The sequence below is a fragment of the Aethina tumida genome, chromosome 4 (assembly GCF_024364675.1).
Source record: "Aethina tumida isolate Nest 87 chromosome 4, icAetTumi1.1, whole genome shotgun sequence".
Classification (NCBI taxonomy): Eukaryota; Metazoa; Arthropoda; class Insecta; order Coleoptera; family Nitidulidae; genus Aethina; species Aethina tumida.
Genome location: NC_065438.1, coordinates 16,445,228 through 16,468,375, shown reverse-complemented (window position 1 = coordinate 16,468,375; position 23,148 = coordinate 16,445,228). Strand labels below are relative to the sequence as shown.

At 30.4% G+C, this 23,148-nt stretch overlaps 2 protein-coding genes across 4 annotated transcripts in view; one reads left to right on the top strand and one right to left on the bottom strand.

Annotated features, from left to right (window-relative positions):
• The window catches only part of LOC109603327 (neuroligin-1), a 579,545-nt gene that overhangs the window by 351,848 nt on the left and 204,549 nt on the right, over nt 1-23,148 (top strand). The gene's annotated exons all lie outside the window — the stretch shown is intronic.
• On the bottom strand, nt 7,277-11,448 carry LOC126265448 (uncharacterized). Its single transcript, XM_049967043.1, has 2 exons — nt 8,245-11,448; nt 7,277-8,002 (listed from the first exon to the last, which is right to left on the bottom strand). Exon 1 carries the CDS (start codon nt 10,573-10,575, stop codon nt 9,577-9,579), a length of 999 nt encoding a protein of 332 aa, XP_049823000.1. The 5' UTR covers nt 10,576-11,448; the 3' UTR covers nt 7,277-8,002; nt 8,245-9,576.

Here is a 23,148-nt window from a genome sequence, read left to right as displayed (position 1 = left end):
ATATATTTTTTCCTACCGTTAGAAATGCGCCCGGATAACGCCACTTACGTGTGCACCGACCCCCCCGTCGATATTAACGTCCCGGAATGCATCTTCCGTCGATCTCCGGCGGGACGAAATTAAAAGCCGTTTCTTCGTTCGTTTTTGTTCACGTTACAACCCCCGTTGTGTGGCAACTTTGAAATATGAACTCGGCTCCGTTTCGTTGTCGGGACTCTGATATAGGGTAATGTGTGCGAATATTTCGGGCGATGCTTCGTCGTACACCCTCACCTGACGGTCGTAAAGGCGGCCCATCCTCAACCGCCCCCGTTTATTTACACGCGACTACGTAATAAAACAATGGTGGATTTAATCATTTTCCGCCGTGCAAGATTGACTTTACTCCAACCCCCACCGAGAAGGTACTTTGTAAAAGTTACTGGGAGTTTCATTGCGAATTTTTAATTGAATTAAGCCTTCGTCAATGATATCCGGTTTTATCAAGTCGACGGTTCGGTTGGTTGGGTCCGATAAAAAAGTTGGGATTTTTGTCTTTCGGCTCCTCGCTCCTGACACGGATCCAATTTTAATAATGCGGCCCCGAATTGAATGTATGCCGTGACATTAGTGTCAGTTAATTTGGCACATTTTATATTAAATTGCGAATTTATTAAAATTCGGTCGGTTCATGACACAGTGGTTTAGGTTTGAAAAACGGTCAGTTACCCGGAGGGTAATGAGGAATTAACGAATGGATTATTTTATATGACAGAGGAAATAATGTCAATTCTTACATATCTACATCGTAGCTTTGTTCCCTTTTGCTATTTGGAACATTTATAACCGATATTAATCAATAATGAACTGATGATTGTGAACTATCAGAGGAGATTTTAATTAAAGTAGGTCAAGAAAATCAAAAGTGAAAGAGAAATAGTTTCAAATCAAAATATTTTACTTTGAAGACTTAGTTTTAGTAGGAAATACTGATTTACTTAAACAATCAAACAGTTTCGGTGTGTCATATGTTATTATCTTATCAATTTTATTTTGAATATAACCAAAATGTTTGAACAAACCTTCAAAAGGATAAAACAACAAAAAAATGTCTTTGTATCAAGTGTTAAATTCTCATAAACTTGTCTTTTTTTAGTAAAAAAATCAGTCATACCAACTAGAAATGATGAACAGTTCCAAATTTCTTTCAATCAATTTGTGGCTTTTTCTGTAGAAGGAAGTTATGGTGTTTTCCTTTGTCATCACCATTACATCCAAGATAATGACTTCATTTTATATTATTAGTTGAATAGTTGTTTCTAAACTTGCTCCACAAGAAATGATGGCACAGTAGATTGAGTTGTTAATAGTTAAGGTATCTTCTTCAACCAAATACTTTTAATTACCCTTCAAATCAAACATTTTCAGTTACGACTAATAAATTATTAACAAATTTTGATGAATCTGTGTGGGGTTATTACTGTAATTATTGAATATTTCTTCCCTATCAAAGTAACGACCATCACCACTATATTCATTTAGTCATTTGAAAGGAACTTTTATAACCAGAATGTTTGAATTAACCTTCAAAAGGATAAAACAACCAAAAAATGTCTTTGTATCATGTGTTATCATCTCATAAACTTGCTTATTTTTGAGTAAACAATCAATCATATCGACTAGAAATGAGGAACAGTTCCAAATTTCTTTCAGTCAATTTGTGGCTTTTTCTGTAGGGGGAAGTAATGAAGTTTTCCTTTGTCATCATCATTACATCCAAGATAATGCCTTCATTTTATATTATTAGTTGTATAGTTGTTTCTAAACTTGGTCCTCAAGAAATGATGGGACAGTGGAATGAGTTGTTACTAGTTAAGGTATCTTCTCCAACAAAATACTTTTAATTACCTTTCAAATCAAACATTTTCAGTTACAACTAAGAAATTATTAACAAATTTTGATGAATCTTCGTGGGGTTATTACTGCAATTATTGAATATTTCTTCTTCTTCAAAGTAATGACCACCATCCCTATATTCATTTAGACATGTGAAAGGAATTTTTATAAACAAAATGTTTGAACTAACCTTCAAAAGGGTAAAACAACCAAAAAATGTCTTTGTATCATGTGTTATCATCTCATAAACTTGTTCCTTTGAATAAAAATCTATCTAATCTATCATACCAACAAGAAATAATGAAAACCTCAAAATTCCATCAAACTAATAAATTATAAGCAAATTTTGTACATATTTTTCTTGTCAAATAAATGTTTACCATCACTTTGTTCGATTTCGTCATGTTTTATTCAGCTGAAAATAATGAAGCCTTATAAGAATAAAGCAAACAAAGAATATATTTGCATTATATGTTATCATTTTATAAATTAGCTTTTCTTAAATAAAGGAAGTCAGTCAAACCAAGTAGAAATGATGTACAGATCCAAATCCATTTATATCACTTGCCTTAGCAGGAAATAGTGATGTTTTCCTTCACCATCATCATTACTTCCAAAACAATGCGTCCATTTTATTTTATTACTGAATTGTAGTCTCTAAAACGGCCCCACAAGAAATCGTGCCCGAATCGATTGGATTGTTACTACTTATCGTATCATCCCTAACAGAAAAGCTATCTAATTGCTCCCAACTCAAACATATATATATAATATAATTTTTTTACAAATACAAAGTTTTTTAAGTTTTTTTGTAACAATTATAAATAAAAACATATTTTTAAATAAATATACAAAGGGTATGTACGTTTATTTCTCCCGTTTTCAAAGATTTCAAAAACTTCCTGCAAAAGAAATGCTTCAAAATGATGTCCAAAATGCCTCCAAAGACTTCCAAAACTCCGAAATTCTATTCCACTGTTATAAACAAGTTTGTTTCTCATTGATAAGAACTCAAAAGGTTCTTATTTAATTAATAAAGTTTTGTGGTAAGATTTGTGCATTTATTTTGACGTTTTTAAAACACAATAACCTTCTCGACAACCAAACACATTAAATCGTGTGTTTGCGCCATCGCGATAAATAATAAAGTTCCATTCCCGGACAGAAAAACGGAGCTTCGCCTAATTAAAATTCCCTCCCGAATTAATGTTGCATACATGAAGGCGGAGGTGCGAACGATGCGGAAGGTGGCAGAAATAAAACGGGAACGGAACGAAATGTACTTAGACTGGGCCAAAAAAAAGTCCCGATAAATTAAAGTTCCCGCTGCAAGGCACAAAAGAATAATATATTCAGTCGAACAAAACGGGAATAAAAAGGAGACGATGCGGTTTTCGAACAAACATTTCCGACTCGTCGACGCAAATTTACTTTAAATTTTGATCATAATTTATTTGTGGCGTTTTAAAAATGTTTGAGTTGGGAGCAATTAGGTCGTTTTTTTCTTAAAATGGAGAGGTGGAAAATATTCGGTTAAGTTCAATAATAACCCGACGGAAATTTATCGAAATTTGTTAATAATTTATTTGTGAGTGTGGAGAATGTTTGAGTTGGGAACAATTACGTTGGCTCTTTCTTTCGGAATCAATATTCAATCAATCAATAACAACCAAACGTAAATTTACCTATAATAAATTTGTTAATAATTTATTACTGGCAGTTGAAAATGTTTGAGTTGGGAGCAATTAGATAGTCTTTTTTTAGGGATGATACGATAAGTAGTAACAACCCAATTGTGGCACGATTACTTGTGGAGCCGTTTTAGAGACTACTACTTAGTAATAAAATAAAATGAAGCATTGTTTTGGAAGTAATGATGATGGTGAAGGAAAACATCCCTATTTCCTGTTAAGGCAAGTGATATAAATGGATTTGTATCTGTGTATCATTTCTAGTTGGATTAACTGACTTCCTTTATTTAAGAAAAGCTAATTTATAAAATTATAACATATAATGTAAATATATTCTTTGTTTGCTTTATTCTTATAAGACTTCATTATTTTGAGCTGAATAAAACATGACGAAATCGAACAAAGTGATGGTAAACATTTATTTGAGAAGAAAAATATATCCAAAATTTGTTTATAATTTATTACTTGGATTGGATTTTGAGGTGTTCATTATTTCTTATTGGAATGATAGATTAGATAGATTTTTATTCAAAGGAACAAGTTTATGAGATGATAACAGATGATACAAAAATATTTTTTGGTTGTTTTAGCCTTTTGAAGGTTAGTTCAAACATTCTAGTTATAAAAGTTCCCTTCAAATGATTAAACGAATATAGTGTAGTGGTCGTTACTTTGATAGGGAAGAAATATTCAATAATTACAGTAATAACCTCACAAAGATTCATTAAAATTTGTTAATAATTTGTTAGTCGTAACTGAAAATATTTGATTTGAAGGGTGATTATAAGTATTTTGTTGGGGGAAGATATCTCAACTAGTAACAACTCAAACCACTGTGCCATCATTTCTTGTGGAGCAAGTTTAGAAACAACTATTCAACTAATAATATAAAATGAAGACATTATCTTGGATGTAATGGTGATGACAAAGGAAAACATTATTACTTCACTCTACAGGAAAAGCCACAAATTGATTGAAAGAAATTTGGAACTGTTCATCATTTCTAGTCGGTATGACTGATTGTTTACTCAAAAATAAACAAGTTTATGAGATGATAACACATGATACAAAGACATTTTTTGGTTGTTTTATCCTTTTGAAGGTTAGTTCAAATATTCTGGTTATACAAGTTCCTTTTAAATGACTAAATGAATATAGTGGTGATGATCGTTACTTTCATAGGGAAGAAATATTCAATAATTACAGTTATAACCCAACAAAGATTCATCAAAATTTGTTAATAATTTGTTAGTCGTAACTGAAAATATTTGATTTGAAGGGTGATTATAAGTATTTTGTTGGGGGAAGATATCTCAACTAGTAACAACTCAATCCACTGTGCCATCATTTCTTGTGGAGCAAGTTTAGAAACAACTATTCAACTAATAATATAAAATGAAGACATTATCTTGGATGTAATGGTGATGACAAAGGAAAACATTATTACTTCACTCTACAGGAAAAGCCACAAATTGATTGAAAGAAATTTGGAACTGTTCATCATTTCTAATCGGTAGGACTGATTGTTTACTCAAAAATAAACAAGTTTATGAGATAATAACACATGATACAGACATTTTTTGGTTGTTTTATCCTTTTGAAGGTTAGTTCAAATATTCTGGTTATAAAAGTTCCTTTTAAATGACTTAATGAATATAGTGGTGATGATCGTTACTTTCATAGGGAAGAAATATTCAATAATTACAGTTATAACCCAACAAAGATTCATCAAAATTTGTTAATAATTTGTTAGTCGTAACTGAAAATATTTGATTTGAAGGGTAATTATAAGTATTTTGTTGGGGGAAGATATCTTAGCTAGTAACAACTCAATCCAATGTGCCATCATTTCTTGTGGAGCAAGTTGAGAAACAACTATTCAACTAATAATATAAAATGAGGACAATATCTTGGATGTAATGGTGATGACAAAGGAAAACATCATTACTTCCCTCTACAGAAAAAGCCACAAATTGATTGAAAGAAATTTGGAACTGTTCATCATTTCTAGTCGATATGACTGATTGTTTACTCAAAATAAACAAATTTATGAGATGATAACACATGATACAAAGACATTTTTTGGTTGTTTTATCCTTTTGAAGGTTAGTTCAAATATTCTGGTTATAAAAGTTCCTTTTAAATGACTTAATGAATATAGTGGTGATGATCGTTACTTTGATAGGGAAGAAATATTCAATAATTACAGTTATAACCCAACAAAGATTCATCAAAATTTGTTAATAATTTGTTAGTCGTAACTGAAAATATTTGATTTGAAGGGTAATTATAAGTATTTTGTTGGGGGAAGATATCTTAGCTAGTAACAACTCATGTAACGGGTTACCGATGATAATTCAGTTGGTATAACCAAAGTCTTTTTGAAAGACTCGTTACAACAGGTTAAAGGGAGCGATTTAATTTTACACAAAATATTTATGAGGTTAGACTATACAATTCTTACTCCATAATTAATCTCAATATCACTAACCTTTGTTTTTGTTGAACAGATCTTCTTCAACTAAGGTGATGTATTACACTCAATACTCACACCTTTCACCAAACCGAAATATTAGATAATTTCTACTCACTGTTTTATTGTTCTTTAATTTCTAGTTCGGAATTAATTAAAACTCAATTTTAATTAACCTAACTATATTAACAAAATAAATATAAGAAAAACAAAAACAAATAAATATAAATAGAAAAAAATTGAATAATTTAAATTTACTTAAATTCTTGGCAAAAAGGTTGAACTTTGACAAACAGTAAGTAAAAACAACTAAAAGAACTTCGATCTCGACACTTGAAAAATTCGGGTAAAAATCTACCGAAATAAATGAATCCCAGAGTTTTATAAACTCGGATTCTAGGAAGGGGTGAAGTAGGTGGTGACTTAAGACCCTTAAGAATCTGAATGTCTCCAACAACGATCCTACTTCAACCAATCAGATGAACTAAACAAATGTTCCTTTTCTCAACATTGTTGCCAAATTAATTTAAGAGTTTTTCTATATGAAACCCTAATCTAAATAATAATAATGTACTTGGTCTAAAAAACCTTAATGCAATTCAAAATACAATACAATTCATTGTTTCAATAATATTACAATTCTGATGTTATTTGCATAAGGAAAAACCATTGTACTTACAAACATTTTCAATCTTTTTTAAAAATCAATTCATTAACTTAAATAAGACAAAATAAAAGAACAAAGTTACAATTTTCTAAAATTTCCTGTTGGGGTAAATTATTACATTTTCCTTTAATTAATTTAATTTAATTACTGAATAAGTTCTACATAGAAATATCACTATTTAAACTTCGAACCCACTGTGCGACCACACCCTGACACTAGATAAGGGTTCGAAAAGAACACATGTGTTAAAAAAAAATCAACGAACGTTTAGATTAAGATAAGTAATTTTTAAAATAAATTTTGTATTTTACGACTATTTTACGATTACCAAATGTAAGATTAATTTTAAGAAAACCCATAAAAATATGAAAAAATTCGTAAGAATCTAAACAAAGTGGTGGTCTAAAAATTCTCCCACGAAGTCATTTATTAACGGTTTTCTAGCTCTGTTACATTACTCCCCCTTTTAGAGAAAAGCAATTCTTTAAGTGACAACGTTAATGAATTGGTTTTATCAAAACAATAATCAAACTCGACATCTAAACCTAAACATCATTACATACATCTCAATACAATTCAAAACATTATAATTTCAATTACATGACCTAAGAACACATAACATTGACCAACAAAATATCATTCAAAATCTAGACAGCTAGGATTTATTTCGTTAGTTGATGGTCCTTGGTGAATCGTTCCTCTTAAGGTCCTGGTAGCTGATTCTGGTTGTTGCTCCTCATTATTGCTGATGTTTGTGCAATAATAATTATACAAAGAAATCCTTTCCTCTTCCAATGCTCTGGTTATCATTTTTCTGTAGACTCGTTCAGTCGTTGACCCGGTACTTGGCCCCTGGTGATTGGTTCCTGGACATCCGCTTCTTCGTCCTTCGTTTCTCATCCTTAATCATAGGCTCCTTGGTCCTTGATCGTTCGTCCTCAACGATACTCTTGGATAAGTAGTTGGTAACCACTTATACTGCAGGCTTCAAATTACAAAATGTGGTGTAGCAGCAACCACAAGTCGTAAACAACTTCTTGGAAATAAAGAAATCTAAATATTCCTTTTCTTCTGTCTGCCTGGGACCCTCATGAAATAACTGTCCAGAGAAATTTCTTCTTTTTCCTCTCGTGGTATCAAGATTTGTAAACTTCGTTTATCGTATTCATCGTGTTGTTGTGTCTAATTGGAAGTCCTCTTGAAAAATCCTTGAGATCCTGGATCATTGATGTTGATAGATCCGTCATCTCGACACTGATGATTTTTTCAACATTTAAGAAAAACTTGGCAAAATAACTAAAACAGATAATAGTTAATATTGTTCTACGAACACATATTTTAAAATCCTTGGAGTTTATTATCGAATTTTTACAAATTCTTCTTTCAATTCATTTCTTCTTTCAATTGCACATGTACATTTTTTACATTGTTATGATCTTGTAAGCGTTTCCGTATTCCACATTTCAATCCACTTTGATTGAAAAATACCCATGACTCACTTCCTCTTTGAAGTAGTCCGGAATACATATTTACTATACCTCGTCTCATTTCGACTCTAACTTCAGCAATTTCTCCAAAACATCATATCTTTCCACATATTTCCACATATTTCGTAAATCCGGTGCTCTGCGTAGGCTGCTATTCGACTTCCTTTAAGTCCTTTTCATTATACCTCAACCCAACTTACTAATGGGTACCTGTAAACTCTACAACTTTTCCTGCTACTTTGTCTACTTTCATTTCATCAATTCATGAGTAACCACTTTTACTCTCACACTTGCACCACATGTGTACATCTACACATACAACTACACCTACGCTAAAAAACTCAGTTGTGCCACGTGATGGATCACCGTAGTACGACGACTACACAAATACAAAGAGTTGCATATCAACCTCTCACCAAAACATCAATTCCGTATTGTGACTGCCAGGACACGTCACCCACTGCAAAACAAAGAAGTCACATTTTCTGCTCATTCAGACTATGTCTTCACGGATAATCCAACAACTGCAGGTACATCTGGAAACCCCTGGATCCACCAAGATGGGGTCACTCCGCGCGCGCGAAGCATTTACTTTTCTACAAAATTTCTAGTCTTCCACTCAAGACCTAGACCACTTAATACCTCTCCTTACCTTTAAAAGGAGGAACCAACTAACAAACGAACAAGTTACCCGAAAGTGTCAAGTTTTTATTGAAATATGTGATATATGACTGAGGTATTGTAAAATCTTGAAGAAATCTAACAACAGAGAATCTATTATTTCTATTTGTTTTCACTGAACTCGAAAACACAATAGAGCTAATAAGAGGAAGTCTTACTAGAAAAAATTGAGTGGTAATAAATCATAGTATTAAGGAATTTGCGCATAATTACGTTAATACTAAACATTAAAACCTTGAAATTTGCAAAAATAAACTACATCTTCAGATAATCTCACCACATTCGGGTGCTTGGAGCTAAAACCAAACGTACAGGAATCAAGATTGATCAGATCTTTACCAACATGAGAATATAGAAGAAAATTACTAATGCAAAACCTGTTGTTGTTAGATTCTTTTGGGCTATTGTAAATCCATTTTATTTAACTGAGCGACACTTCAGAAGACCATCTAATGTGAAAAGATTTTGACTTGTCTTATCACCGCCAAGCAATGAGGGCACGCCATTACCTGAACAGATCGTCTTCCGGTAATCCACAATGAACTGTGATTCATCGGCGTAACCGGAACGTAAACCTGCAGATTGTTTTATGTACTTTGTAAACCAAATACAACCTATAGCCCTTCGTTTCGACTCATCATTTTTCTTTCAACAACTCAAAATTCTTAAAGACACTTATTTTCACTTTTTTTACTAAAAATTTCATTTTCCTTTATGTTTAAGTTTACTTTCTCGTCTATTTTTCTTTAAGAAATAACAATTTTTCGATGTATGAGTTGTACTGTTGCACATTTTACAATTACTAAAACGACAATTAAGTCTATAATGACCTTTTTGACCACACGTATAACAAAATTGATTCTTTAACTTGCTTTTAATTTTTCGATCATTACTCGCCTTTACTTTTAAAATATGAACTTTACCATTATCTCGAACTCTATCATCTCTTTCACAATTTTCTGTCATTAGACTAGTTTTTTCAAATAAATTTTTATCAAATTCTTTTTTCTCTGGGGTCAGCTTTAATCTAAGAAAAATGTCTTCTTTTTCTGACGCTATACGGAAAGCTTCGTCTAAATTCAAAAATATGCCCTCCGCCCGAACCAAATTTGATAGCCTAGTATCTAAACCATCAACAAATTGCTGAGCGACCAACATATTCACAAATCTCGACAACTCGAATGGATCTGATTCTGTGACCATCTTTTCTGCAATTATTTTAAGTCTACACATAAAAGATCCTAATGATTCATTTGTTTTTCTTTTACATTTTGTTAGTTCATTTTTAGCCTCATAAAAATTAACTTTTTTATCAAAAACACTAGCTAACCAATTTTTCATATCTTTAAAAGTCTGAGGTCTACGAGAAGTTTCAATAGTAAAATAAAACTCTCTAGCTAAACCTTTCAATTTGAATTCAATAGCTGAGACCATTTGTTTTTCCGACCAATTATTGTCTTTACCAATTAATTCAACACTCTTGACGAAAACCCTGTAATCACTCTCACCATCAAAATCATCTATGAATGTAAGATTACTGTTCATAGCTAACCTTGACAAGGAATAACACAGTGCTTCCATCAAAGTATTACTGTTGGTATTACGTTTTGATGCTAACTGTTCTCTAGATGTTAAACTCAAACAAGTTTCATCAAAATTATTAACTGAATATTTATTAAAACTTGACTCGTCACGACTCATTTCCACAAACAATTATAAGATATTTTTTATATTACTTAATAGACTTGTATTTAGTTCACAGCGTTTTTGACCTTTTGCCCAAAAACAGTACAAATGGAAAATCAGTACTCTTTGCTCCCGGAATTGATAACTGAGTATACTACTAGAAATTGCTACGAAACCTTACAAATCAATGTACATGCAAATACTTTCTTCCTTTTACATACAAAAAAAACTACGGAAGACAAACTACTAATCAATAAAAATTAAACTATTTCTCTGAAAGAAAAATCTCAATTAATAAATCTGAAATAAATTCAGCGTTAATAATTCCAAATGGTTATGCGAACTTATAATCTTCCACTTGTATTATTGTCATAAGGAAATTTTGTTAAATTCTTACTTAATTAAATATTTTTTTTTTTTTTTTATGAAATACAATCATTATTATTCTTGAAATGTAAAACTACCTCTTTTTCTTTAACCAACCCCTCATAAATCTCAGTGACACTCACTCAAAAGCTTTACTACCTGCTTTTATTTATAGCTTACAGTCAACCACATTTGTCAAATTATAAGTTCCGTAAGACCATCACACTAAATTATTAGAAATATTGTTTCAATATTAAAGAAATAGGATTTTTACTTATATATAAACAATTATCAACAAAATTTGTACCATTTAAATGAACAATACTATCCAACCAAATATTAAAACAACTTCTAACAATTTATAACGACAAATGACGTGATTTTGTCAATGCCGGAGATTTCACCGATTTCCTGTGTCTTTTCTGTGTTGTTAAAATTTTATTTACTTATTCAATATTTTCCAATTACTATAAATTGAAACTAATCATTTTATTCTCAAATTTGACCTAAACTTCGATTTATTTTACACTCAATCCACTGTGCCATCATTTCTTGTGGAGCAAGTTGAGAAACAACTATTCAACTAATAATATAAAATGAGGACAATATCTTGGATGTAATGGTGATGACAAAGGAAAACATCATTACTTCCCTCTACAGAAAAAGCCACAAATTGATTGAAAGAAATTTGGAACTGTTCATCATTTCTAGTCGATATGACTGATTGTTTGATGGTCATCAGTAGCATGGCCAATGGTATTGAATGCACGTGAAAAGTCTGTATAAATGACGTCCATCTGACTTTGACGATCTATTGATGAACTTATATCTTGAGTCATACATATCAAATTAGTGGTGGTGAACCTGCCGAACATAAAACCTGCTGATTAGGAAAAATTTTATAAAGAACACTTTGATAAATGACAGAATATAACACCAGCTCAAATATTTTAGAGAAATTACTTAATATAGAGATAGGTCTGTAATTATTAAAATTAAATTTATCACCTTTTTTGAATACTGAGGTAATTTTGGTAGTTTTCAATACAGATGGGGAGGTATTAGTTTTCAGGGACAAACTGAAAATAATTTTTAATGGTTTCGAAAATGTAAATTTGATCAAAAATATTGGTCCCTGCAGTTTTTTTGTTGGCCAACTTGTCGATAGTATTTAGTATGTCATTCACTCATTCACTTCATTAAGGTGAACACATTGATGATTAGAAAACGCAGATGCAACGCTACAGTCAGACGAGGCAATAAATACCCTACCACAACATCATCCCTCAAATTTTCTTGACACATTAATACGTAGTTGTCGTGGTAGTTTTTTTCAAAGCGATGTTCTTTTTTTCCCTTTAATCACTGTCCGTGACAAAACGTTGAAAAGCAATCTAACTTTGAAAAATCCAATTAACTCGTTGACCTTAAGTTGTAAAGAAAAATTTAATGCCGACCCATTAAATATTAAAACCCCGACGCATATTATTATGCAGACTTGCAGACCTGACAACGAGTCTCCTCCGGGGCGTACACCAGCCCGGAGGAATTTCAAATAAAATGCAACATTAGGCGAATAATTCATTACGCCTGGCGTAATTTGGATTTAAAGAGGTTAAACCGTCTGTGCGAGGAATTCACGAAACGACTTCCTGCAATATTAAAAATTGTGGCCGTCATTCGAGATGTCGGCCGATCGCTTAGAACTTGTAGTAGTAATGATGTCAGTGCTTTTGCAATTTATCCTGCGGAACGGGCGCAATTATGGATTCGCCGCCCCAGCAGACATTTAACATGCGACAAAATAAATGGTCATTATCGACTGAATAAATGGCCGTTGCTCCCTTCAACTTGGATGAACGGATTTTAACCTCCAGTCCGTTTCCGATTGGTTTTAAACCCTTTTTATCATTCAAACTGTGGCCCGATAAAATCTCCAGGAGGAGTACCTTAATATGTGTTGTTAGATAAATTACCTCAAAAACATCTGCCACAATCCGTGCTAATGAGTGTGGAGTAAACTAAGCAACAATCCTCCACATTTCGACTGAGATGTATCGTTGCAATTCCAGGAGTGCACGTTTAATATATTAAAGATTTGTCTAGACGCGTCGGTTTATGGGGCTGAATGATTTTTTTGTGTTGCTCGTATAAATCAGTGACGCAGCCACTGATTTATTTTATCTGGTTTATTAGATTGAAACAGATGTTCGGATGGGAACGAACTGACAGCCACAATTTAAATCCTGGAAACTTTTAAAAACATTACAAATGTCTCTTTAGAAGTAATCCGGAGTTGCCACAATTTCGGTGTTTGCATAATTTTTAAGTGAGTTGAAATTTATTCTGGTATATTTTGAATCCATTTGCAACTGGACTTTCTCGGATGGTCGTAAAGATGTGGATGTTCTGCTTAATTATGATTTATGTGCAAAACTATTAAAATGCGAAAGATACTGCTGTTTAAATAAGTAAATTAATCGATTTGAGTATTTGTATAATTTATATGTGAAACATTGAAAATCATTCCAATATATTTTGAATCCTTTTTCAACCAGATTTTCTCAGATTCTCACTAATATCTGATTTCTGGATTGGAATTTCTGAAGAAAACTATTTAAATCTATTGCTTATTTATTTATTAAAAACCTGCCTCTTTAGTATTTGTATAATTTCTATGTGGAACATTGAAAATCATCATCATCAATATGTTTTAAATCCTTTTTCAACTATATTTTCTCAGATTCTCACTAATATTTGATTTCTGGGTTGGAATTTCTGAAGAAAATTATTTAAATCTATTGCTTATTTATTTATTAAAAACTTACAACTTTAGTATTTTTATAATTTCTATGTGAAACATTGAAAATCGTTCCAATATGTTTTGCATCCTTTTTCAACCAGATTTTCTCAGATTTTCATAAATATCTGGTTGCTGGAATTTCTGAAGAAAATTATTTAAATCTATTGCTTACTTATTTATTAAAAACTTACAACTTTAGTATTTGTATAATTTCTATGTGAAACATTGAAAATCGTTCCAATATGTTTTGAATCCTTTTTCAACTAGATTTTCTCAGATTTTCATAAATATCTGATTGCTGGGTTGGAATTTCTGAAGAAAACTATTTAAATCAAGTGCTTATTTATTTATTAAAAACTCACAACTTTAGTATTTGTATAATGTCTATGTGAAATATTGAAAATCTTTCCAATATATTTTGAATCCATTTTCAACCAGATTTTCAGAGATTCTCACAAATATGTGATTGCTGGGTTGGAATTTCTGAAGAAAATTAATTAAATCAATTACTTACTTATTTATTAAAAACCTACAACTTTAGTATTTGTATAATTTCTATGAGAAACATTGAAAATCATTCCAATATATTTTGAATCCTTTTTCAACCAGATTTTCTCAGATTCTCACTAATATCTGATTTCTGGGTTGGAATTTCTAAAAAAAATTATTTAAATCTATTGTTTATTTAATTATTAAAAACCTACAACTTTAGAATTTGTATAATTTATATGTGGAACATTGAAAATCATTTCAATATGTTTTGAATCCTTTTTCAACTATATTTTCTCAGATTCTCACTAATATTTGATTTCTGAGTTAGAATTTCTGAAGAAAATTATTTAAATCTACTGCTTACTTATTTGTTAAAAACTCACAACTTTAGTATTTGTATAATGTCTATGTGAAACATTGAAAATCTTTCCAATATATTTTGAATCCATTTTCAACCAGATTTTCTGTGATTCTCACAAATATGTGATTACAAAGTTGGAATTTCTGAAGAAAATTATTTAAATCCAGTGCTTATTTATTTATTAAAAACCCACAACTTTAGTATTTGTATAATTTCTATGTGAAACATTGAAAATCTTTCCAATATATTTTGAATCCATTTTCAACCAGATTTTCTCAGATTCTCACAAATATCTCATTGCTGGGTTGGAATTTCTGAAGAAAACTATTTAAATCCAGTGCTTATTTATTTATTAAAAACCCACAACTTTAGTATTTGTATAATTTCTATGTGAGACATTGAAAATCTTTCCAATATATTTTGAATCCATTTTCAACTAGATTTTCTATGATTCTCACAAATATGTGATTGCAAGGTTGGAATTTCAGAAAAAAATTATTTAGATCTATTGCTTATTTATTTAATAGGAATCTACAACTTTAGTATTTTGTATAATTTCCATGTAAAACATTGAAAATCATTCCAACATATTTTGAATCCTTTTTTAACCAGATTTTCTTAGATTCTCACAAATATCTCATTGCTGGATTGGAATTTCTAAATAAAATTATTTAAATCTATTGCTTATTTATTTATTAAAAATATACAACTTTAGTATTTACATAATTTCTATGTGAAACATTGAAAATCATTCCCATATAGTTTGAATCCTTTTTCAACCAGCTTTTCTTAGATTCTCACAAATATCTCACTGCTGGATTGGAATTTCTGAACAAAATTATTTAAATCAATTGCTTATTAATTTATTAAAAACCTACAACTTTAGTATTTGTATAATTTCTATGAGAAACTTTGAAAATCATTCCAATATATTTTGAATCCATTTTCAACCAGATTTTCTGTGATTCTCACAAATATGTGATTACAGGGTTGGAATTTCTGAAGAAAATTATTTAAATCTATTGCTTACTTATTTATTAAAAACCTACTACTTTAACATTTATATAATTTCTGTGTGAAACATTGAAAATCTTTCCAATATATTTTGAATCCATTTTCAACCAGATTTTCTCAGATTCTCACAAATATCTCATTGCTGGGTTGGAATTTCTGAAGAAAACTATTTAAATCAAGTGCTTATTTATTTATTAAAAACTCACAACTTTAGTATTTGTATAATGGCTATGTGAAATATTGAAAATCTTTCCAATATATTTTGAATCCATTTTCAAACAGATTTTCTGTGATTCTCACAAATATGTGATTGCAAGGTTGGAATTTCTGAAGAAAATTATTTAAATCTATTGCTTATTTATTTAATAGGAATCTACAACTTTAGTATTTTGTATAATTTCCATGTAAAACATTGAAAATCATTCCAACATATTTTGAATCCTTTTTTAACCAGATTTTCTTAGATTCTCACAAACATCTCATTGCTGGATTGGAATTTCTAAAGAAAATTATTTAAATCTATTGCTTATTTATTTATTAAAAATCTACAACTTTAGAATTTACATAATTTCTATGTGAAACATTGAAAATCATTCCCATATAGTTTGAATCCTTTTTCAACCAGCTTTTCTTAGATTCTCACAAATATCTCACTGCTGGATTGGAATTTCTGAACAAAATTATTTAAATCAATTGCTTATTAATTTATTAAAAACCTACAACTTTAGTATTTGTATAATTTCTATGAGAAACTTTGAAAATCATTCCAATATATTTTGAATCCATTTTCAACCAGATTTTCTGTGATTCTCACAAATATGTGATTACAGGGTTCGAATTTCTGAAGAAAATTATTTAAATCTATTGCTTACTTATTTATTAAAAACCTACAACTTTAACATTTATATAATTTCTGTGTGAAACATTGAAAATCTTTCCAATATATTTTGAATCCATTTTCAACCAGATTTTCTCAGATTCTCACAAATATCTCATTGCTGGGTTGGAATTTCTGAAGAAAACTATTTAAATCAAGTGCTTATTTATTTATTAAAAACTCACAACTTTAGTATTTGTATAATGTCTATGTGAAATATTGAAAATCTTTCCAATATATTTTGAATCCATTTTCAAACAGATTTTCTGTGATTCTCACAAATATGTGATTGCAAGGTTGGAATTTCTGAAGAAAATTATTTAAATCTATTGCTTATTTATTTAATAGGAATCTATAACTTTAGTATTTACATAATTTTTATGTGAAATATTGAAAATCATTCCCATATAGTTTGAATCCTTTTTCAACCAGCTTTTTTTAGATTCTCACAAATATCTCACTGCTGGATTGGAATTTCTGAACAAAATTATTTAAATCAATTGCTTATTTATTTATTAAAAACCTACAACTTTAGTATTTGTATAATTTCTATGAGAAACTTTGAAAATCATTCCAGTATCTTTTGAATCCATTTTCAACCAGATTTTCAGAGATTCTCACAAATATGTGATTGCTGGGTTGGAATTTCTGAAGAAAATTATTTAAATCTATTGCTTACTTATTTATTAAAAACCTACAACTTTAGTATTTGTATAATTTCTATGAGAAACATTGAAAATCATTCCAATATATTTTGAATCATTTTTCAACCAGATTTTCTCAGATTCTCATAAATATCTGATTGCTGGGTTGGAATTTCTGAAGAAAATTATTTAAATCAATTGCTTATTTATTTATTAAAAACCTACAACTTTAGTATTTATATAATTTCTATGTGAAACATTGAAAATCATTCCAATATCTTCTGAATCCTTTTTCAACCAGATTTTTTCAGATTCTCACAAATATCTGATTTCTGGATTGGAATTTATATAGAAAATTATTTAAATCTATTACTTATTTATTTATTAAAAACTGACAACTTTAGTATTTGTATAATTTCTAAGAGAAACTTTAAAAATCATTTTTGAATCTTTTCAGATCTCTGAAGAAAATTATTTAATAGTAGGTTAAATATTGTAAATTATTCCTATAGATTTTGAATCTTATCAAACATTATTTTCTACATTTATCTATAAATTTCTATAGAAAACTATTAAAACAATTATATAAAATCATTCTTATCCTGTTGAAGTTTCAATTTTAGAATTTAAATTGAATAAAATATATTTTTAGTTATCCTTTATTCACCCCTTTATTTATATTTCCAAAACATCTTTGCAAATAAATAATATTTTCTCTTTTATAAATGAAACTCGTTTCAAATAAACACAAGCAACATTTTCCGAACGTTCAACAAATTGCGTAGGATCCTTTAATTAACATTAAAACAAACCAATATTGAACGTTCGAAAGGGGCCAACAAAGAAATAACAGAGTCGAAATATATTTGCACATCCATAATTAATTCACCGATCCTCCTTTATTTTCCTGCGAGCATTTACATCCGAAGTACAAACAGTGCGACGTAATAAATCCGAATTTGCTTAGTAATATAGTTACGGCTAATAACAGGTCTGATAAAGTGGGGCCCGGTTTAATCTTGTCGACGGAAAACGGGCCCGAATTCGCCTCTTGGAGAACGTGGCGATAACTTGATGAATAATATTCCCACGGACGCCGTAAAGCAAAAATTTTCATGCTCATAACAAGTTTATTGCAGCACGGTTTACAGAAAGTGCACGCCAACCGCCACTTGCATATTGCGTCCGGGCGCCAGTATTTATTAGTTTAATTATGTTTATCACTGGTGTATAAAAATGGCCGTATTATTTAGTGGTTAATTGGGACAATACTGCCGGCTATAATTTTGGAAACACATGCTGCGTGCAACGGCCTCACATTCACAATTAAGTGGGGCAATGAATAACAACTTAACGTGTAATTTTCGGTATGGCCCGTTCTATGGCGAATCTGAAATAATAACCGGCCTGATTGATGAAACATTTCAGCTCTGCAACTAATTTACGAGAATCGATTGTCTGTATGTAATAATCAGGAAGCTAGTTAATATTTTTGCACCAGACAGATATTTTAGGTAATATTTAGAAATTTAATATTGGTCATTAAATGAGGGCTTCAAAACCGAAGTATGGTAAATCCTAAAATAGAAATCTTGCACATATGAGTTTGCCTTCACCTCATATTTTTGAGTATTGTAATAAACCAAATCTAAGACATAGTTCTTCACTTATTAGTTTGCTTTCAGCACATATTTTTGAGTATAGTAATAAACCAAACCTAAGACAAAGTCCTTCATTTTTTTAAATAAAAATAAATAAAACTGAAATATATATTTTATTAATGACCAATTATTTAATGACCATTAGTTACTATTTTTGCACCAGATAGATATTTTAGATAATATTTAGAACTTTAATATTGGTCATTAAATGAGGGCTTCAAGACAGAAGTATGGTAAATCCTAAAATAGAAATCTTGCGCATATTAGTTTGCTTTCACCTCCTATTTTTCAGTATTGTAATAAACCAAATCTAAGACATAGTTCTTCACTTATTAGTTTGCTTTCAACACATATTTTTGAGTATAGTAATGAACCAAACCTTAGACACAGTCCTTCACCTATTTAGTTAAAAATAAATAAAACTGAAATATATATTTTATTAATGACCAATTATTTAAGTGACCTTTAGTTACTATTTTTGCACCAGACAGATATTTTAAATAATATTTAGAAATTTAATGTTGGTCATTAAATGAAGGCTTCAAGACTGAAGTAGGGTAAATCCTAAAATAGAAATCTTGCACATATTAGTTTGTTTTCACCTCATATTTTTCAGTATTATAATAAACCAAATCTAAGACAAAGTTCTTCACTTATTAGTTTGTTTTTAGCACATATTTTTGAGCATAGTAATAAACCAAACCTAAGACAAACTCCTTCACCTATTTAAATAAAAATAAATAAAACTGAAATATATATTTTATTAATGACCAATTATTTAATGACCACTAGTTACTATATTTGCACCAGACAGATAGTTTAGATAATATTTTGAAACTTAATATTGGTCATTAAATGAGGGCTTCATGACTGAAGTATGGTAAATCCTAAAATAGAAATCTTGCACATATTAGTTTGCTTTCACCTCATATTTTTCAGTATTATAATAAACCAAATCTAAGACAAAGTTCTTCACTTATTAGTTTGCTTTCAACACATATTTTTGAGTATAGTAATGAACCAAACCTTAGACACAGTCCTTCACCTATTTAGTTAAAAATAAATAAAACTGAAAAATATATTTTATTAATGACCAATTATTTAAGTGACCTTTAGTTACTATTTTTGCACCAGACAGATATTTTAGATAATATTTAGAAATTTAATGTTGGTCATTAAATGAAGGCTTCAAGACTGAAGTAGGGTAAATCCTAAAATAGAAATCTTGCACATATTAGTTTGCTTTCACCTCATATTTTTCAGTATTATAATAAACCAAATCTAAGACAAAGTTCTTCACTTATTAGTTTGTTTTTAGCACATATTTTTGAGCATAGTAATAAACCAAACCTAAGACAAACTCCTTCACCTATTTAAATAAAAATAAATAAAACTGAAATATATATTTTATTAATGACCAATTATTTAATGACCACTAGTTACTATATTTGCACCAGATAGATAGTTTAGATAATATTTTGAAACTTAATATTGGTCATTAAATGAGGGCTTCATGACTGAAGTATGGTAAATCCTAAAATAGAAATCTTGCACATATTAGTTTGCTTTCACCTCATATTTTTTAGTATTATAATAAACCAAATCTAAGACATAGTTCTTCACTTATTAGTTTGCTTTCAGCACATATTTTTGAGTATAGTAATAAACCAAACCTAAGACAAAGTCCTTCACCTATTTATATAAAAATAAATGAAACTGAAATGTATATTTTATTAATGACCAATTATTAACTGAAAACTAGTTACTATTTTTGCACCAGACAGATATTTTAGATAATATTTAAAAATTTAATATTGGTCATTAAATGAGGGCTTCAAGACTGAAGTATGGTAAATCCTAAAATAGAAATCTTGCACATATTAGTTTGCTTTCACCTCATATTTTTCAGTATTATAATAAACCAAATCTAAGGCAAAGTTCTTCACTTATTAGTTTGCTTTCAACACATATTTTTGAGTATAGTAATGAACCAAACCTTAGACACAGTCCTTCACCTATTTAGTTAAAAATAAATAAAACTGAAATATATATTTTATTAATGACCAATTATTTAAGTGACCTTTAGTTACTATTTTTGCACCAGACAGATATTTTAGATAATATTTAGAAATTTAATGTTGGTCATTAAATGAAGGCTTCAAGACTGAAGTAGGGTAAATCCTAAAATAGAAATCTTGCACATATTAGTTTGCTTTCACCTCATATTTTTCAGTATTATAATAAACCAAATCTAAGACAAAGTTCTTCACTTATTAGTTTGTTTTTAGCACATATTTTTGAGCATAGTAATAAACCAAACCTAAGACAAACTCCTTCACCTATTTAAATAAAAATAAATAAAACTGAAATATATATTTTATTAATGACCAATTATTTAATGACCACTAGTTACTATATTTGCACCAGACAGATAGTTTAGATAATATTTAGAAACTTAATATTGGTCATTAAATGAGGGCTTCATGACTGAAGTATGGTAAATCCTAAAATAGAAATCTTGCACATATTAGTTTGCTTTCACCTCATATTTTTTAGTATTATAATAAACCAAATCTAAGACATAGTTCTTCACTTATTACTTTGCTTTCAGCACATATTTTTGAGTATAGTAATAAACCAAACCTAAGACAAAGTCCTTCACCTATTTATATAAAAATAAATGAAACTGAAATGTATATTTTATTAATGACCAATTATTTACTGAAAACTAGTTACTATTTTTGCACCAGACAGATATTTTAGATAATATTTAAAAATTTAATATTGGTCATTAAATGAGGGCTTCAAGACTGAAGTATGGTAAATCCTAAAATAGAAATCTTACACATATTAGTTTGCTTTCACCTCATATTTTTCAGTATTATAATAAACCAAATCTATGACAAAGTTCTTCACTTATTAGTTTGCTTTCAACACATATTTTTGAGTATAATAATGAACCAAACCTTAGATACAGTCCTTCACCTATTTAGTTTAAAATAAAAAAAACTGAAATATATATTTCATTAATGATCAATTATTTAATGACCATTAGTTACTATTTTTGCACCAGACATATATTTTAGATAATATTTAGAAATTTATTATTGATCATTAAATGAGGGCTACAAGACTGAAGTAGGGTAAATCCTAAAATAGAAATCTTGCACATATTAGTTTACAATACTGCCCGCTATAATTTTGGAAACACATACTGCGTGCAACGGCCTCACATTCACAATTAAGGGGGGCAATGAATAACAACTTAATGTGTAATTTTCGATATGGACCGTTCTACGGCGAATCTGAAATAATAACCGGTCTGATTGATGAAACATTTCAGTCCTGTAACTAATTTACGAGAATCGACTGTCCGTATGTAATAATCAGGAAGCTTGTATGTTAATTATTAAGTATTTGGTCATGTCAAAATTGATGCCTGTTGCAGCCCCCATTCATTTCCAATCGCGCCCCAGCGACCCCAAACCTAATAACCGATAGTCAGAACGCCATGTCCAAAATACACAAAATCACATTATCCTAAACAATTATCCCTCCAATTGATGATGTAAAACCCACACTCACACCCACACACACACACAATCGATAGACCCGACAAAAAACACCAATTCCGGACGGGTGAAACGTCTAACGACACACGGTTCTATGACCCAACAATCGGATCGTTCGCAAATCTTCCCCCTATTTACGAAACAGATCCGCCGAGGTTTTTTCCCCGGCTGTACACGGTAAGGGCGTGCGAACCCCCGAAGGAGTCGGGCGTTTTTTCGTCGCGCTCCCCAAATCCGGCATGTCCGGGAGTGCATTGTGCAAAATGCGAGATAACGCGGATCGATTAGCGTGCAGCCGTGCCATGTATTTTACGAATGGATCCTTCGCCCACACACACACACACACACACACACACATAAAAATAGTTGGCATTGTGTGCCGACGATTGTCGACGGTGCTGTCAACTCGCCACGCCTGGACTGCCACCGGTTGGTCCTCGGGGAGCTGTTTTTCTTTCCTTAAGTGCGAGACATCAGATGCAATGTTAGTTGTCATAATTGTGAATTATGGTAACGTCCTGATGGGGGATGCGACGATAAAAACGGATGGCTGGGGATAATGCGATACGTCAATAAAGTTGTCAACGACAAGTATTTCTGAGTTCTTAGTTAGTTAGTTATTATTGGTCATTAAGTGGAGGTTTCAAGGGAGACGTAGACGGAAAGACTAAAAATAAAAATCTTGCGTTAGTTTACTTCAACTACGTATTTCTCAGTATTTCAATAAACCTAATCAAGGACCTCTCTAAATAAAAATAAATGAAACTCAAATATATATTTTATTAATGTCCAATTATT

Coding starts and splice junctions, on each gene's coding strand:
- LOC126265448 (XM_049967043.1), bottom strand. CDS start 10,575: ATGAGTCGTGACGAGTCAAGTTTTAATAAATATTCAGTTAATAATTTT.